Source organism: Verticillium nonalfalfae, assembly GCF_003724135.2.
Source record: "Verticillium nonalfalfae strain VnAa140/NRRL 66861 chromosome Unknown scaffold_3, whole genome shotgun sequence".
In the NCBI taxonomy this organism is placed as follows: Eukaryota; Fungi; Ascomycota; class Sordariomycetes; order Glomerellales; family Plectosphaerellaceae; genus Verticillium; species Verticillium nonalfalfae.
The window spans coordinates 63,929-82,864 of NW_021167228.1; the positions used below are offsets into that span (position 1 = coordinate 63,929).

Below are 18,936 nucleotides of genomic sequence, written 5' to 3' on the forward strand. Positions count from 1 at the left end.
CTGCGAAACCGTGCTGACCTTTTAAGACAAGTCGAAATATGGGACAGAACGGCTCCGAGAGCACATTCGTTCGCTCCTGTCGAAGCCACAGACCCGATTTTGTGCCTCCGTTTGCCCCTCCACACTGTAGTGCCGGGGGACACAAACAATAAGAAATAAGATAGGGAAAACAAAGGGACGCGCACCTCCACCGAACCGAAGCCAAATAATACCTCCCCTCCTGCCGTATCGATGCTGCGCGGGCCCTAATACCAAATAAAATAAATGCAAATGAAAGAGAAGACTGCAGAGAAACTGGTGATCTTGACTGTACTGTTCGAACCGAAGGAGGTGCGTGCCTGACCAGCAGACCTTTTTCTTCTTCGCATACATGTCAACGGAGTGGGCCGATCCAATGCTCGTCCAGTCCGTCTACTCGTATGCTGCGGGGGCGGATGAAAATCCGTCAGCCATGCGTACCTGTCGTCCATCAGCGGCCTCGACCAGACCCGGGGGCGCGGTTGAGCCGCCCAAGCATGTTTCTGTCGATATCCGATGGGTTGTCCATCAGATTGTTCAAGCTCATGACAGAACTGGAAGAGGCAGCGGGAGTTGACGAATTACTGTGACGTTGACCCGAAGTGGCGCTGCGATCATCGCCAGACGTTGACAAAGGAGCCAGAGACGACTGCCCAGGGCTTTGACGAGCGGGCGGGCCTCTGGGATCGAATGGTCCGCCGTGGCCCGGCGGATAGGGCATGTAGCTCCCCGGGCTGCTGTGGTTCGAGTCGGACGCTGCAGGCGATCTCCGTCGAGGGTCATCGCCGGCGGCTGGATCTGGCGGCGGTGGTCGTAGTTCGTCCCCCTCATCTGACTCTCGCGGCCGACGCCTATTGGGCCCGCGATGCTGGTCATAAGGTGGATACGAAGTCGTTGGAGAAGCCAAAGGTTGCGGATAATAGCCGTTGCCGCCGGGGCCAGGAGGGTACGGCTGCTGGGGATGTTGGTGAGGCGGCATCGAGCTCGGCGGAAGGGGTTGGCCATACGCCCCATAGAGCGTCGTGCCGGGTGGAACTCCGCCTGGCACGGCGGAAACGGGAATGAACGCTGTTGAGCTGCTAGAGGACACAGGTTGGAAGATGCACTCCTGGTTCATCCTGCTGCAGTTCACGCATTTGCCTCCTGGCGCGCTCTGATAACCACTGCAACGAATCTAGACACCAAAGGTAAGTAGGAAAACCAGGGGCCTGGTACGGGCAGCAATCGAGGCAGATTCGACAGCCGTTTTGGAGCGCACATACCTTTCTCTTCCGGCAGTATCTGCAGGCAATGGACGTCCGCTGCCTTGGTGCAGCCTGGGGTAGTGCCACGGCACCTGGGGGATAGTCCCATCGAGGCCCGCCCGCTGCAGGATGACCGTATTCATACCTAGGCATGCCCTGGCCGGGCTGTGGGGGGCCGTACTCGGGATACCGTGCTCCAGGAGGCGGGGGAGGCCCTCCGCGGTGGTAGTCTTGGTGGTACGGATCGGGATAGTGAGGCGGCGGGGGCTGGCGGTCGCGGTAATAATCCTCTCTCGGTTCCGAGGGAGGGTAGGTGGGAGACCGAGGACCGGGAGGCTGAAGCGGTGGGAGTTGGGTGGGGTGGGCTCCTGGTCCTGGAGGTGGGCGTGGCGGAGGATAGCCGTTCACGGAGCTAGGCGAGGCATCGTAGTTGCCGGCTCGAGAGTCTGCGCGAGGGTCACCACGAGGATCGCCTCTGGGGTCGCCTCTGGGGTCGCCACGCGGGTCCTGTGGTGGATAACCTCTCTGGTACGGTGGCTGCTGGCCATAATGGTCCTGGATGGCTGGCAACGTCAAGGGAGCAGCCATGGCTGGTCTGGATCGAGCGTCGTCGGGATACCGCTGGTCAGCGGAAGGTGGTGGTGGTCCTGCGTGGTGGAGCCTCTGGCGGGCCTCGTCGTCGCGCGCAAATGAAGGGTCTTCTCTGTGATGTGAAGGCTGCCCTCGTCCTCCGTGCTCCTCTGCCATGCTCTGGATACAAATGCCAAGGAGAAGCCAGCGCGTGGGGGGGCTGGCCGGCGCGTTGCCTCGTACGAAAGTGAAGATGGAGTTTCCTCACACTGAAGCGGTCCAAGGGCGCGGATGCTGCTGCCGTTGCTGTTTCTGTAGCTACTGTTGCTGAGAATAGTAAGAACTGCAGTGGTAGTGGTAGTGATGATGATGACGGAGGGCGACAGTGATAGTGGTGGATGAGGGATGCGATGCCAGTGAGATGTGCGCGGATCGCAGGCGCAACTGTCGACTTGCAGGCGACGATGTTCTTGGTTCAAGGGCGGAAAATGCTAATTATGCAAGGGCATGAAAGGGCATGCCGAAGCTGACGATAGTTTGCAAGGAAGCAGCGGTCCGTCCGAGAGGCTCGCGCAACCTCAACGCGCGCAGTGCGACAGGCGCCCAAAAAAAATAGTGAGAGGAGGAGAGTGAGGGACGGCGTAAGAAAGCAGCAGATGCTTTCGGAGCGGTCCGAGGTGAAGCGGCGGCGGCAGCGGCGTCGGCGGCGGCGGCGCACACGATGGTCAGATGTGGTAGAATCAAGGATCGGGGGAATGTGGGAAATTGGTGGTTGAGACAAGAGTGGAAGGAGGGTCTGCAATGCGGCAACCCTGGGTTTCCAGACTCGTGGCGGCCAGAATCCAAGGAATGCGGAGGACAGCGAGCACGGGCTCGTGGGTCTGTCTGGGGTTGAAAGGCGAAGTCGAGGTTTTTGGGGGCCGACACGGGAAACCCAAATGGTCGTCGTCAAAATCCGAGTCGCGGTTCTGACGCTGACGACGTGTGGATGTGCAAAGGCGGCGGGTGGGCGGAGGTCGTGGTGTGGAGGGGAGAAAAGAGGCGGTGATGGAAGGTGAGGTGAGATGCGAGGCGAGGCAAGGTTAAGACCCTCGAGCTCGAGTGCTAGAGGGCGGGTGCCAGTACAAGTGGCAGCAGCGGTGGGTGAGGCAGGAAGGCGCTGGCGGGGCGGTACGTGCGTCCCTCCTTTTACTGGTTCCAGTGCTGCTGGTGCTGGTACTGGTGCTGGTACAGGTGCTGGTACTGGTGCTGGTGCGGGTACTGGTACGGGTACTGGTACGGGTATGGAGTGCTGATTACGGTGCGGGCGACCGCTGGCGCTGACTGGTGCTGCTTGGGTGACCGTCAGGGAAAAGTGGCGGCAGGGTAGGGTGCTCCTGCGGGATGGGACGGCGGAAGGAGGGACGGCGCGCAAGAAGTAATCGGGGAAAGAGGAGTCGACCTAAGTAGCAAGGTACCATACGCAAGCAAGGGCAGGCAGGTACGGAGGGGCCCGCCAGGTTACCTTTACCACCTGGCTATATCCGACCAACGCTGACTTAGGGAGCAAAACCTGGCAGGCACAGACAGTCAGACAGGTAGGCAGGCAGGAAGGTGGACCTGGTATTAAATTGGCATGTGTGAAAGGTTGTTCGCTAGGAGTCAGAGTTGGAAGGGGCGAGGAGAGAGAGGGAGTGAGAGAGAGAGTGTGTGTGTGTGTGAGTAAGAGAGTGGAAGAGAGAGAGACAGAGAGAACATACGGTCAAGGCAAGGCACGTCAAGGGCAGGCGAACAGTCCAATTTCCAACGGGAGCCAGCTGAATGGACAACAGGCAAGAACGAAGAACGTGCCAGGCAGTGAGTGAGTGGTGAATGAGTGCGTGTGTGAGTGGTAAGGGTGGAGAGGGGGGGGTTTGTCTGCAAGTCTGATTTAGAAAGCAAGGAGAGGAACAGAGCACAGCTGGAGACGGCTTAGGAAGGGGCTACCTGAAGAACATGCGGACAAGGACGTATGGGTTTGTGGACGTGACCAGACAGTGGGTAGTGGGTAGTGGGGTGGGTGTGCGTGTGCAAGCGCAGGCCCCCCCCCTTCTTCCCTCCCCTCCCCCTTCACCTGCCCCCGTAGGTCGGGTCCCATCGTGGTGGGCTGGAAGGACCAGGTGAGGATATGCCCGCGAGGTCAGGTACCTGTGGCAGGCGCCAGGCGGTACCGTACCGTACCGTACGCGGCGCACTTCGATGCAGCAGGGAAGTGGCACCGGGCTGGGCTTGGGCTGGATGGAACCCGCTTGTCCACCCAACACCAGGGTCAAGGACAGCCGAGACTGGACTAGGACTGGGGTCGGCTCGTTGGGTTAGCCTCCAGCGACCGGTCCCACTCACTGTTCTCCCTCGTCGCCGTCCAGGTGGAGGCGCGATGGCGTACACTCACTGGCTGCTGTCGGCATTCAGTCACTTCGACGTGGTGGCCAGTGAGTGTGCTTTGTCTACCTGTTCGCCCGTCAGGCTGTCCACCCACTCCTCCTCAACAATGGATCCGAGTCTTTTTTGTGTTTTTTTTTTGTTCGACCCGGAGCAAGCCGTCGCGGCTCAGTTGACTCGACTCGAGTCGGCTTGTGAACGAAGCTGCTCTTTCACGCCACACTGGCTTGGCTCTGTCGAAGCCGAACATTGATTGTCGCACCCATGCCTTGACACTAGGACATCAGACTGTACGGTGCAGTTTGCGCGTCAGCCTCGAGCCGTACTGGTCTTCGTTGCTGGCTTCCCGAAGTCCATGCTTATCCTGGGACCTTGTCTCTCCGCCTTGTCTCGCCTTGCCCTAGTCTCTCCGTGCTCGCTCCTAGAAGAACGGATGCGTGGACGGGGACTACTGCGGGAATGGGAAGGGCGGACAGATGATGTCGTGCCGCCCAATCGCTGTCGCGACCATGCGGGAGTATCCCTTCCCACCGTGACGGCCCAAACCAGGCCCGGCAGGCTAAGGTACCGTCACCAGGCCGTATGCGGCCCTCTTGGGGCTCTGGTGCGCGCTGAACAGACCACGGGAGAGGGTAGCAAGTAGTTGGTGTGCGTCACTATGCTTTCGCTCGCCGCGAGCCACCCCAGGGGGGTGCGTCGTGACTCCAGTGGCTCATGTGCCACGAAAACAAAATCTGCGAGCTTCCGCAAGCCGTCAAGCACATGGAAGGCAACAAACAAAGCAAGCTCACAAGGTTGTCCACCTGATCCCAGAATAAACAGCAATCCAAATATCGTCGACACCGCACTAAGAGAAATACGAGGTCTGCATGCCTCGGGCACGCTGAAGGGAGAGGACGATTCGCACGGCCCAGCAGGCGTGTGTTCATCCAGCGAGGCCCTGTCCAGCACCAACACCAGGCGCAAAAGCAATACCATGCGTTGGGCTGGTCTGTGTGTTTTGCAGCTATAGCGATCGTCTTTTGCCGTTTATCAGGGCCTCTAGGCCATGTGTACCTGTCAGGTCAGTCCAGGTCGCTGTCATGTCACACGACGCTCCCTGCCTTGTCCGCTTTCGCCTGGATTTGAGTAAGCAACGCCGAAAGCAATCGGGTGCATTCAGGTCGACAGGCGCCGCTCGTGGGCGAAAATGGAGCTAAAATGCTGTTGGTGCTGCTCCTGTCAATCTTCCGCTTGCTTCTTCCCTGTTTGGCCTGCCGTAACCAGGCAAAACACCATCGGTCATGGCATGCGAGCCGCTCCCTCCCTTCCTACTGCCCCCGCCGCTTGTCGCCGCCGCCGTCGCCCAGGGAGCCCGACAGTATGACGCCAAGGGGGGAAACAGCAGGTCTTGCATCCGTGTGAGACATGGCACGCACTTGTTCGTTGGCGGCTCTCTTCATCTGACAGCTCCATGCTCGGGACTCAGTCAGCCGTTTGCGTGGCGGCAGGCTTCTCGTTGACACGACACTGTACCCACCGATTCTGTCAGAGTGGCTTGATACACAAGCATTGAGCCAGAGTTCTAGGCGTACTCCCCCCATCGCTACTCGCTATATGCCTCGGTACGCTCTTGGCGGGTTTTCAATTCTAAGGGGGAGGTGGGGGGGGGTGCAGTATCGCGGTGAACGGGTGAATGTGCATGGTAGATAGTTCTGCTGTCAGCCGGTCGTCTGTATCATGCATACACAGGCACTGCCACGCCATCGACTGTTTTGCGCGCTTGAAGCCCACTCATGCTACAGTGGCTGCAGTTTGAGGGACGAGAGTTTCAAGCACAAGCAACAACCAGGTGCGCCAGGCCCAGCCAACAGGTGGTGCAATGGTTCGCCAATCAGTGCTGCTACGATCCTCGGCTGGTCCAGTTGTCCCGCGCCTAAATCTGTCTAACCCACAGTGCTGGGCTGAGGCCGCAGAAGCGGCCGCAGACGCGCTCGCAGTGTGTTGACGATCCTTGTTGACGCTTGCAGGGCATGTGCATTGACACCGTGTCAAACAAGTCACTCACTTGCCTCCCTCCACGTCAGGGGATCTGCTTTAACCGGTCAAGCTGTCTTCGATGTACAGGTGACGCTTAACACGAGTTGGGACGACCCAATCCTGCGGGCCTTGGGTCGGGGTTGTTTGTAACGGGCCGGGAAGGGTTTCGTACTTGGGGTGGTCGACTTTACCGACGCGGGCTCTGGCAATGCGAGTGCGGTTCGTGCCGCCGACGCTAAAATGGAACAGATGGGTGATAACTCACGATGCTCTGATCCAGCGACGCGTTGAAGCTGGTTGCTTTCACTCATTGGACTGAGCACATTGTACTTGGGATCGCTGGCATCTAGATCCACGTTCAAGTACTTTTTTATTTTGGCTAGTCGCTCTGCTTTGACGAAAAAAGGTTTAGCAGGCGTACACAACTGTCGCGTCAAATAATCCTTTCGGTATGGGCGGTTCAGGGAAGGAACGAACTTCGTTGATGGCCGCGCATCGTTTCCGAGAAGGGGCGGATCGACGCGGAAACGGTCCTGTAGCGCTTCCGTTCCTCTGATGACGGTCGCGAGATCCAGAAACATGGACGAATGTGACCTGTCGATTAGGCTGCGTCCGGCGTCAAGTGAGCCCCCTCTTCCTTCACCATAGTGTGCCGTTAGTACTGCACTGTCGGCGAGCCCCAGGCTGCATCACTAAGCAGAGAACACGGCGAAGTGACCTAGTTGTACCTTGTAAGACTGACGGTCGAGGTTCTAGAATCAGATTGCCAATAGTGCGTACTGCAGACACAGAGCAGCACAAGCCAAGAGAGCGTGGTCTATAGTGTTCCATTGATATCACGATTGTGCCGATGTCAGAAAGCGGACACATGGTCATATTCATCGTGTTCTTGTCAGACGTGGAACGCACTTGAACCCAACTGTAATGGGTGGCTGTGTGGTACCGTGTGTGAATGGGCTCCATGCGTCTGTCCTCATCGTTCGTAATTAGCGTCCATTTCTCGGGCTGCCTTACTTGATCTGACAGGGTCGGCCACGAGGTGTCTGTGGGGGGACAGGAGACAGTGCGCATGCCTTGGGCAAGGGTTGCAGCCCGCAAGCCGTCAGTAACCTCAATTGAGGTGCAGGACGCAAGAGGGTGGGGGCTTTGATTGACAGGATTGAGTGCACACACAGGTGACATGGCGAGTATCGGCAGATCTCACCAACAGAACATGAGTGGTCTAATCGAAGGCAGTCAGTCCAGTGCTTGGAAAAGATGTGTGTACTGGATGGCTCGGTCTTGCTGCTCTATTAAGCCGTTGCATGATGACGACAAACCGACTCATCTATCTCGTCCACACGACGGCACCTTGGCGGCATACGCTTCCGTACCTGCCCAACAGAGTGCTCGAAGTTGACCGCCGGATGCGTTTGGTAATCTGACAAGGGCGTGCTAGCGGTGACCAGCTTGGCCCACGGCGATGACAAAAGCATCCATCACATGCCAACTGGGAAGATGATGCTGCTGAAGCAACGGACGGCCCCTCTCTTGGTCGCAGGACCGAGGAGCTCGCAACCCTATCATTTAGTGGGTGGCCGAGATCAACATGTAAGGCGCCAAACTGACTGACGGCTTTCCTACGTACTCAGGTTCTTTGCAAAAACTGCGAGCCGACTGGGTTGGAAGGTGGGCCTCTCCGTAATGAAGACTCGTCTTCATCAAGGAGCGGGGAGTGGTTTGACGAGCTGCGAGACTTGAGGGGGGAGGGACGGGATGGGCCTTCGCCGGCATTAGCTTCCTTCCCCTTGGCTGCCAACCCTGACTGCTGGAGGCGTTGATGGGACCCGTCGGCCAGAGGCAATCTCCTCTTGGCGGGCGGGTGGCCACGGACGACCTCCGTCGTGCATGGCCCCTGGTTGGGACTAGGTAGGCTGTTGATGCTTCACATCATCTGGGTTCGAGCGAAGCTAATACGGGTCCGGAAAAAGAGACGTACACTAGGCGCAGCTGACCCAGCAGAATGGGTTTGATGGTGGTCTGGAGGCACACGCTTTGGATCGGGTCATTTTCCGTCGCATCCTCGCGTCTCGCGTGGTATCTGACGTGGTGCATCCCCTGTCGCCCAATTACGGTCGGTCATGTGTCGAGACAGAGAACGGGCGCTGGGCATCCGTCTACGGCGCGTGTGTGTGCAAGCTCCGGGATTGATGGCTGGCGCCCTGGCATCGCCGCCATTGATCGAAGAGGGGTGGAAAGGGTTGGCAGCCATGCCAGGCGACTTGCGTTGCGAACGATCCGACCCCTACTCCACAGTACGTGTTGTCTTCCGATTCAATATCGCCGGCCGTCGGTCGACTCACCACCAGCTGAAATAGCGGTCGACTGGCGGGCTTTTGGTCGCATAGTATGGATGGCGAGGATGGGAGACTGGAGAGTGATTGGTTCGTTGGAACCAGCCCGGGCATTGGACACAGACGAATAGGGGTTGAGGGTTTGACTGTAGGCACACACCATACCAACATGGTGGGACGCCAGAGCAGGCCATGGAGGACGGCCATGTGATCCGATGTGGTCCTGATGGCACCCGCTGGATGGGTGGCGTGGAACAAGTGGAAGAGAAACTAGGGCGGGGGGATCTCGAGCATTTGCTCTAGGGATACAAGCTGTACCCGGAGACAGCACACCTACCTGCCCCTGGTCACAAGAGTGTGCTTGCCGTGTCGCGTCCAGACGAATGGAAGGTGCCGCCTGTCGGGACCTTACCTTAGGCAAGTACGCTAGGGCAGTCGCTTAGCTCCTGTCTACAGTGAGCCATGGGCGCCAGTCTCGCCCCGAAGCCCCTAAAACCCTCAGAAACGTTCCTTCTTGTCAACGCTAGGTAGGTAGGTACCTGAAGGAAGGTAGGTAGCAAAGAACTACTGTTGTGCCCGTCCGCCTGCCTGCCCGTCTGCGACGTCGCCCGTGATTGAGGCAAGTAATTTGATTCGCAAAAAGAAAGGCCATGTTGCCAGAGGCATTCGTAAAAGTGCAACGGACTATGTGTCGCAGCGTCATCCATATCAAAACCATGACCTAGGCCTCTGCATCAACTTCTGCAAGCAACTCATCCTCCATTCACCCTCTCCCACTCCCGAGACGTGGTGTGTCGATGGGGCTACGATCGACTACAGCGCAGTATTGTCCGTATGTCACTGAAAGACATCGGCAGAGCGAGGAACTCGCAGATCAACTTACAACTCCGTCCTCTCCATTTCCAGAACCATCAGCGAAGGTCCAAGGACGGCGTCAAAGCATGTTGCGCACACCCCACATTCCATCAGCCAGGCCTTCGTGCCCTCGGTAATACCAAAACAACATTACCTACCAGTCCGAGTCGGTGTGGAGTTCATCCTGAAGGGAACCCAGAGAGTAGACCTTCAATGTAGCCAAATTTATCTCGCGTATTCAGTCGGAGCATCACCGTCCACGCTACTCCCGAAATCCAGGTCGCGACACTTCACGGGGTCTTCGACGACACTCTGTCGCTGACGAGGCCGCCAAGACACAGTCCCAACTGCTTGTCATTGTCTTCCTTTTTCCGTCTCTAGCGCTCCGTTCGGGCGGGTGGCCCACGGCCCACGAGTGTCTCGCCACCCCACCCCCCTCCCCGGTTCAAAGCAGTAAGGATCCTGGACCTGGATTTATTGAATCCCAGTCGAAACAAGGATTCTCCCGATCCGGGTGGTCGACTACACTATACCTAGCCTCCACATTTAGCATTGACCGTGGTTGTTTCGCGACGCATTCTGCAGACGAAAGGCTTTGCGCCAACCTTCTTATGTTCCTGTATGCATTCAGAAAGACGCTTTGCTCAACGAGCCCTCAGTCCGCTAGACCCAGTCTCCAGCAACCAGAAGTGACGTAAGCTGGGCGGCAAAGTGCACGAGCGGAGGGCCGGGGGGAGGGGGTGTGCAGGGTGGAGCGTGGAGGGTGGGATGCCAGGCCCTCATGCAACACGCATGGGCCGTCGTCGACCCTCCAGCCCCATCCCACACACAGCTAAAGGATACTTCCGCCTTCCTCACCTGTCGCCATCCAGTACGCATCCAAAGACGCACCGATCTTCCGACTGCAAGTCTACAGAAGGCACCATCGCCGACACAAGACGCACCCTGGCTGCGCTTGCACTGTACGCATTCGTGCGTGTGCTATCGTTACACCACCATTGCAAGCTTCCCTGTCGATCCAATACATCCCTTACGTTTATTTGCTTTCTTCCTCTTACTCCCCGCCCCTGTATCAACAACAATACATTCTAGCTTGCTAACTTGCCTTTGCCTGCCTGTCTCCACACGGTTCTCTTGAATCTTTGGTTGAAGAGACCCTCGAAACAACCAATCACTAATGCATTCATGGGCCGGGTATAGCTGCTATCGTCAATCGTCCTACTGCGCTTCGACAGATGTGACGCTAAACGACGATGCACAACTTCTCCTGAGCGATCGACGCGGGCATCATTCCCGGCAATGTCTCTCACTGTTTCCATCCATCATCGAAGCTGATCCGTTTTGTGCAGTCTATTCAACCCACCCACCCCGAGCAATCCGCCTTCACACCAGCCCGTCTTTTTCACTTCTGCGAGGTCCTAACTCGGATTCTTCTTGAGGCTTGCTCAGATTCTAGCCCTACACCAGAAACTTCATTTATGCATGATCACAACATGTCACACTTACTGCCGGGTCAGCTTTGGCATGAAATATGGAAAGCCTAATTATGACTATCGGATCTCCACTGCCTCTAACTGCTTCGGAGGTCCCGTTGCCTTGTAATGAGACATGGATACCATAGACATATTCTACTCTATTAACAACCTGCGCTTCCGAGGATTCCACAGGCTGTACCAAACGGTGTGGGGGAACAAGCAAACAGGCAACGGCACAAACAGAGCCACAAGCTGTAGCTTCGGACTTGAACACATGTGCACGGCCCGACCTAACCACGCCAAGTCCTCGATCAGACTGCCCCTATTTTAGCAAGGAACTGAACGCAGCATTACGAGCTACTGGCAATTTCTTGTTCATCCCTTGCTGAGGAGATCATACGCTCAATACAGACCATTGGAAATACCTAGCAACTGCATCAGCTAAAGCACTCAGCGGCCAGTCTGTAACCAAACCCAAAGCAATTTGGCGGCGTCTCGCAAATACTCACACCGCTAAAGTAGTCGGCGCACTGCTCCGACCTGTCTAAAACACCGAAGGGCTCTGGGACCTTCTCCAGGCGCCAGTTGTCATGTCGTAAGTCAAGTTGTTTGTGAAAAGTACGTTTTGCCTGAAAGGTCAGGCTCAGAGAATGGTTGCCAGGATTGAGCCCCAGCCTAATAAGCCTGGGAATCGTTTTCCCATGCTATCTGACCGGTTGTCAGTGTACAAAGGAAAGCATTTACTCTGACACGAGCCCTTGGACAGGATTGGAGCCGTAGCCAATGACGGCATCATACAGGCGGGACTTGCGGGGGTTGACAACAGTCTTCGTACGACACGAGCACTCGGAATCATGTGATCAGAACCTCACTCCACACGATAACGCAAGTTCAAGTCAGTAGTGTAGCTGGCTGTCTGTATGCAGCCTGGTGACGGGTGTGTGGGCAGCTTGGGGCGATAATCTAGCTGTCTTGACAACCTACACAATCGACCATGTGGGCCAGGAAGCGCACGTAGGCGTACGAAATCTGCGGCCCGAGCCTCGATCAACCGTTTCTACTAACCGGCAGGTCCTGCCGGGAAGGATACCAATCGGCCGCGACCAAGATTTTCAGTATCTTGTCGCTCGAGCCCATCGATGACAAGTGAGGACTAAAACGATGCTAATAAGTCTCCTTGCTCATTGTCTCTGCCCCGAAACACCGACCCAGCGTATCGCAAGTTCGATGGATCAGTTGCAGGACAGTGTCTCTGCTGGAGCAATCTAGAGCAGGCTGCAAGTCGCTTTCTTGCTATTGTACTTGGTCTCTGCGACATACCATAGCGCGGGCAACAGCGAGGTCCAAGCCAGATAACAGTGCTTCAAGCTGGAGCATTCGCGCGACATGAATGTCCCACAGGTATGCCGAAAAAAAGCAACATCGACACCAGCCTATGCCAAGTCTCATACCTGGCTCCCCCGCACTACCCGCGCTCATGAGATAAAAAGGTTATGTCGGCCCGATGGGCCTGTCGAGCATCCCGGTGTCTCAGACATGGGGAGAGAAGCAACAAGAAAAACGTCCAAGGACCTGATTCACAGCCTCTGTCAATCACGGCCTTTCCAAGCAACCATCGTGGTCTGGTTTGATTGGGCTGGCTTGTATAGGGGCTGGCTCATGTTGGTCACGTGAGTAAATATGCCTGCGAGTAGCCGTGGTGTCCCGTCCCTCCCGCCCTTCCCCGCTTGCCCGTTTGCTTCTATTTGGACAAGGATCTATGCCCGACGGGGAGGTCACCATGACGAGGTTGGTCTCAGTTGTTACCCAGCTGAATTTATTAGTGAGTGCAGGATGACAACGACTTACCTTAGGTGACCTCGTCTAGCAACGACCTCACGCATTCAGGCGAAAATGGGGATGTCCGAAGGAACAGCTGACAGAATCAGCTAACAACACCGAAATTGTCCTCACTGGTACTCGAGCCAGCCTGGCAATCCTGGGCCATGAACGCAACAATTCACCAGAGATCCGAGTATTCCTTTCCTCAGTGCATCCGTCGCCTCCAGGTTTTCATGTCGGCGGCACAACCTTGGTGACCGAGACGGCTTGTCCAGATGGCTTTTTCTTGACACAAACAGGGGTCAAGACCGTCCGAGCTGAGCTGATCGCTGACCAGGGGGCCGTGGGAGTCGAATTGGGACGGGCAAACAGTGTGGCTTGCGGAGACGGGCACAGGTCCGCAGCGAACCTGAATGGCCTCGAATTGGAATGCATTTCCCACGAGACTGACTGTCAGCAAACGTTTACTGCATGCAAACGAGAGGGCCTTGTCCCCAGCGACTGAGACGATTCTCCCAACACTGCAATGCTTCTGCCCAGCTTACGCCGGCAACTTGCCAATAGGAACAGACGGGACCAGTTGAGGTGGCTAGCAACCCTACCGGATGCTCGCACGATGTCGGGTTCTATCTCATTTGGTCAGATTGCGCCGTGACTCGCGACCACAGTGCGCACCTGGCGGGTCCGCACGCGTTGTACGCGGACGGTCGCGTCACTTGGCTTCGCTTGGGTTCGGGTGTGATGTGACGATGCAACTGCAGCAACAGACCGGGCAGGCATGCAACTACTGCACAGATGGTAGGGGGGGGCGTGGGAAAAAGAGATGGGTGAAGGTGACAGTGACGGGACGATAATGAACGGGGCCATGGCATGCGCATGGCAGCATGGACGACGGCTCTCGTGGCAGAATGCCACTCGCTGCCCCCTCGCTCAATCCCAACAGGCAGACCAACGAAAGCATCACGATGCGTCGAGCCACGTCCAAGTCGGCCAACAATGCTTGGATGTCACTCTGAACGCCCGCGCCCGCCCTCCCTGGCAATCCTGTAGACCATGTGTCTCCGTTTACTTGAGCACCCTACCATCATTTCACGAAACCCCTCGGCACCTCCTTGCGAGTGCTGCTGCTGCTACGACTGGTGGTTTCCGGCCGGCCCTCCCACGCCTCCTCCTCCTCACTCCCGTTGCTCTCATCTTTTTTTCTTACAAGGAGCCTTGGCAGCTCCGTCCTACCCCTGTCATTGACCGCGTCCAGAATTTCCCACGAGACCGCGACCGCATGCAGGTCTTGCTGTGTGGAGAAGGCCCCAGTGCCTGTTGTGCTGGCGAATTGGACCACTTTTCTTTTTCTTTTTCTCCCCAGCCCTTGTGAAGATGAGCCCAAAAGCAGTCTGTTGCAATGGGGGGTATGGCGGTCTTGTCTGGCGCTAATAGATGTCGTGGGCCACATCCCGCCCGGCATTTGTGCCCATGACCGACCGATGGGATGCATGGCAGGAATCTTCTCCTTGAACGTCACACTGTTGTTCGCATCTGCAAACTTTGCTTCGTAGGTATTGCTGGCTGATTTCAACGGCACGGTTTTCTGCACGCTTCCGCTGTCATACACAGCTTCCTTCGATGACATGCTCTGCCGTGTCTTGCAATGCAATGCAACGCGCTGCGTTTTTGGCACCGTCTGGTGGCAGCCGAGGCCGAGGCCATCAAATCAATTGGTGGACAAGGTGGACGACAAGGACGCTGCGAGGCAACAGAACAAGAGGCTGCGCCGACGTTGGCGTGGAGGATTGGATCTGGATGATGGGGGATGCAGGCGACTGGCCGCTTGCTTGCTGCTGAATGCACGCTGCTTCATCCCTGACGCATGGGCTCCATCCATCCTCCTGCTCCATGGAGGCGGCGAAGCAGCGGTGAGCAAATAAATCACCATGAGTTGACTGCTCGCTTCTAGTGTACCTGGGCGCTGCGCCGCCACCACGTATTGGGTCAAGTTAGCTCTGCAGTACTCGAACTGTCCGCGCACCACTGTTGTTGTTGTTCTTGTTGCTGTCTCAGTTGTTTTTTTCATTTTACTTCTCGTTGGTTTCAAGAGCAGAATCAGGGGCCCGAACCTTGAAGAAACCAGGAAGTGAGAAGCAGAGGACGATGGCTGTTGTTTGCCAGGCATTGCATGTCGGGCAGTGCTGGGCCGACTTGCGAGTACGGTGTCTTCCCTCACCTCTCGGCCCCGGGAAACGAACCAAATCATGAGTTGCCCAAGATCTCTCTGGGCGTTATAGTCGTGTCGTCGGCAGCCACGGGTTTCGGGGCTCGGAGACGAGTCATCACCACCCTTCAACCTACTCATCATTCGGACGGCCTCTTCCTCGGACCATGGGGATCAGGTACTTGCGAAGCAGGTGTCTACCTGCTGCTGCATGGATGCCAGTAAGCAAACAGCCCACCCGCACGCACCCCCTCGCGATGCAGTATTCTGTATGCAGTATTCTGTATGCAGAATGCAGAATGCAGAATACAGAATGAAGAATGCAGCATGGAGGACGCTGGACATGGAACGCTAATCAACGCTGAACGCACAATGCCGGGAAACGCCAGGCCACGAGAAAGCACGACAGCACACGACGAAGCAAACAGCGTGCAGGACGCGAGGCAAGGCGCACCGGGATGCGAGTCGCGCAGTGGAGAGACACGGAAGTACCCATGCCCCCGTCCATCTGTGAATTTCCAATCTGACAGGGCGAGCATGCATGGGCAAAGACCCGAACACGGCACGGGGGCACGGGCGGACGGGGGTGTCCTTCCGGCGGCTGCAGGAATTGACCAACCCAGGCGCACCAGATCATTGGTGCCAGGTAGCGCCAGGTTAACTCGGCTGCTGGCTGACAAGAAGACAAACAGCAGGCAGGCAAACAAGCAAACAAGCAAACAAGCAAGCAAGCAAGCAAGCAAGCAAGCAAGCAAACATCAAGCACGAGGACGGTCGGCACACACCGGCTTGGATCCAGAGCAATAAAGAACGTACGTATCCGCCCCGTCAGCGCGCGCGACCCCTTCACTTCGGGAGCCGGGGTTAAGGAGACGAGACGAGCTGCATGCTCTCTGCCTTTGCCTTGCCTTGCCTCGAGCCCGCTTGGGCCTGGCCTGACCGCATCCCCCCCCTCCTTCGCTCGTCTCGCCCATCGGGAATCGCACATCGCCTAGGGGTCGTTCCACTCGCCGTAACCAGAGGCTGCGGACCGGCGCGGGCTGCGGCAGGATCGACGCCGATCTGGTCGTTTCTGCCAACTTTCCATGACAGTTGCGGTTTGGCCCCCGGTACCCGCGGCTGCACGCAGTGTCCCCTTGCTTTTTGCTTTTTTATCACTCTCCCCCTCCGTCTCTCTCCCGCTCAGCTCAATCCAGGTGGCCGTGTCCAATTAGGTGAAAGTGTTCTTGGTCTCCCACCCCCCCCCCCCTCCTCTTTCCCTCTGTTCACCTTCTTTTCTCCTTGCCTTGCATGGGGAGGGGCTGGGGTCGCAAGGGGTGGCGCAACCCTCAGCTTATCGGACGTCCAACAAGGGCTCCTGCTCGGCGAGCACGACGTATGCAAGCAACCGTGGGCGGGGTGCGTGTGTTGGTGGCATATCCCTGGACACGGCGTACTGGCTGTTTGTCGCCCGTTCAGGTTGTTGTTTGCCTTGCCTAAGGCCATGCATAGCCAGCAGCGGCCGGCCGAAAGGCGGGAAGAGTGCCCTCTCATCAGGCCATCGAGATGAGTCCAGGCGCGGGGCAGCATCCCCGGTTCGGGTGGGAAGAAGAAGGGAGGGGGGGGGCGAGGAGGCGCGCGGAGTCGTCAAGCAGGCAAGGTCTGGACCGGCCGGACCGCGACAGCAAGTAGACCGGTCTGATCGTTTGGGTTTCATCTTCTCGCCCCGTGGGACAAACAAACAGTGCTTTCGTGCCATGCTCAAGGTACATATACTTGTGGTGGTGCGCGGAGCACGAGGCGGCGGCACGATGAAGCCAAGAGACGTGTCAGAGCAGTGTCGTCGGATTGACCCATGGTCAATGGCCGAGAGCTCAGATGGGCAATCAAGGCTGCATGTCGGGTAGATACGCCCATGGGGCGCCGTCGGCCAACAGACACAACGGCGGTAGGCAGCCCGCATAGCACGGCGAGCTTGAACGTTCCGGCCTCATTTTTTCTTACCCACCATCAACACCGGCCGGGGCCTCCGCCGGGCGTGGGACGCCTTGCGCCGCGTCGTTGCCGACCACGCGCGGGCGGGCGTGAGCGGGTCGCCGTAACTGCGGCACACTAACTTAGACCTGTGTCGACTTAACTTATCGCTGTTGATTGTGGGGATGGATGTTGCCGAAATGTCTCCGCTCCATCGCTTCTGCCACTTCACCTGTCTCTTCGTGGAGATACCTGGCACTCAAACAGCAAGACTCGGAGACATACACGGAGCCCAGTCGCTCGATTCTCTCCGTTTTTCTTTTGGCATTTAAGCTTGTGTGCATCACGGCTTGCTGCCTTGCCTCGTCCATCTTTTGACCGCCCTTCTTGCATCTTGGCCCCCGCTCTTGGTCGTCGATCTCAGCCACCTCACTCGCCTTGCTCTGCTCGCACGCACGCCGTTCGTTCTACTTGCGTACAGACTCACTCGAATCGAGTTTGCAGCACAAATAAAGCCACCATGAGTGATACGACAGCTGTCAACAAAGCTTACTTTGAGTACGTGTGCTTTCCTCTGCCCGGTGACGCGATGCTTCTCCCTCCGTGAGGCCGGGTTCCTACAGCAGTCTCGTCCTCCTTCTCTGCTGCCTCGTCCCCCCAATCCCACTTCGTCGGGTGGTCGCTGGCTTGTGGCAGTCATGACGAAAATGCGGCGTGTCAACGGCGCCGTGTCACCATCGATCCTACTCTACGTTGTGGTGCTTGAGCTGCTGACACGTCTTCTCTTTTCTCCATCTAGCGGACTAGCGTCCGAGTATGACCGCCGCTTCGAGAAGACCATCAGTCAGCTCGTCAAGGAGATCCAGAAACGCCGAGACTTCATCGGCATTGACTGGGTTCAGGAGGACAGTGATGACGAAGATGACAATGGCGATACGACCGAGTCGTCTGTTGGCGCTGGCAAGACGGTCAAACTGCTCGACTATGCTTGTGGCACCGGACTTGTGTCGAGGGTACGTGCTCGCTCTGACAAGAAGCGTCTTTCCTCCTTGTTCTCCCTTTTCTCGCGAGCCCGTGGCGTCATTCCCCGGGGATGCCGTTTACTCAAGCAATGTACGGCTCTGACCCGTATACGTTCACAGGCCCTCGCCCAATACACTACGCAATGTGTAGGCATCGATGTCTCGGAGAAGATGGTGGCGGCGTTCAACGCCAGAGCCGAGAACCAGGTTCGTAATGTACCCTCTAGGCACAATCAAATCACTCTGTTCCGCCCACCTCCAGCCCTCTGTTCACCCTGCTCGCCGCAGAATACTCTTCCCGAGATCCCCCCCCCCCCTCTCCTGTCGTCCCAGGCCCAGACTGATCCGTCATGGTGTGATGCGCCAACAGGGCCTCTCTGCCAACGAGATGCGAGCCTACCACGGCAACCTGATAGATCCATCGGATCCTAGCCCTACAGCCCTCGCGGGTGCTGACTTCTCCGGTTTCGACCTCGCCGTTGTGGGTCTCGGTTTCCATCACTTCGACGATCCGGAGTACGCCGCCAAACAGCTCGTGGCGCGCCTCAAGCCCGATGGCGTGCTGCTGATCATTGACTTTTTCGAGCACGGCGACCACGGGCACGCGCATGACGGCAAGCATGGCCATGGTCACGGTCACGGTAATGGTCATGGTCACGACCACGAGCATGCCCATCACCATGGCAAGCCTGCCAAGGCAGCCACGGAACGTCCGGCCAACGGCGTCATGCACCACGGCTTCTCGGAAGAGCGCATGCGGGCCATGTTCGAGGGTGCCGGCGCCGGGACGAATTACGCGCTGCAGGAGGTCGGTAGCGGCGTCGTGTTCCACGGCGCAGATGAGGACCGAAAGCGGCGTGTCTTCATGGCTCGGGGCACCAAGGCATAAACGTAGAGGCAATGGCGGGAACATGCAGGGACGGACAGCAGCATATCATCTTCAACTCGAAACATGCGGATGGACAATGTCAACAGCCGACAGGCTGCCAGTGAGGCTACATCGAATAGAGGCGTCGAGTT

The 18,936-nt window shown here is 57.4% G+C and overlaps 2 protein-coding genes across 2 annotated transcripts; one reads left to right on the plus strand and one right to left on the minus strand.

The window, feature by feature from the left end:
• Positions 1 to 469: 469 nt before the first annotated feature.
• On the minus strand, positions 470 to 2,009 carry D7B24_004969 (uncharacterized protein; the record flags this gene model as incomplete). Its single annotated transcript, XM_028639132.1, has 2 exons — positions 470 to 1,192; positions 1,281 to 2,009. 2 exons carry the CDS (start codon positions 2,007 to 2,009, stop codon positions 470 to 472), a joined length of 1,452 nt encoding a protein of 483 aa, XP_028499039.1.
• A 15,405-nt stretch (positions 2,010 to 17,414) lies between these two features.
• Positions 17,415 to 18,805, plus strand: D7B24_004970 (uncharacterized protein; the record flags this gene model as incomplete). Its single annotated transcript, XM_028639133.1, has 3 exons — positions 17,415 to 17,452; positions 17,694 to 17,907; positions 18,287 to 18,805. 3 exons carry the CDS (start codon positions 17,415 to 17,417, stop codon positions 18,803 to 18,805), a joined length of 771 nt encoding a protein of 256 aa, XP_028499040.1.
• Positions 18,806 to 18,936: the final 131 nt, after the last annotated feature.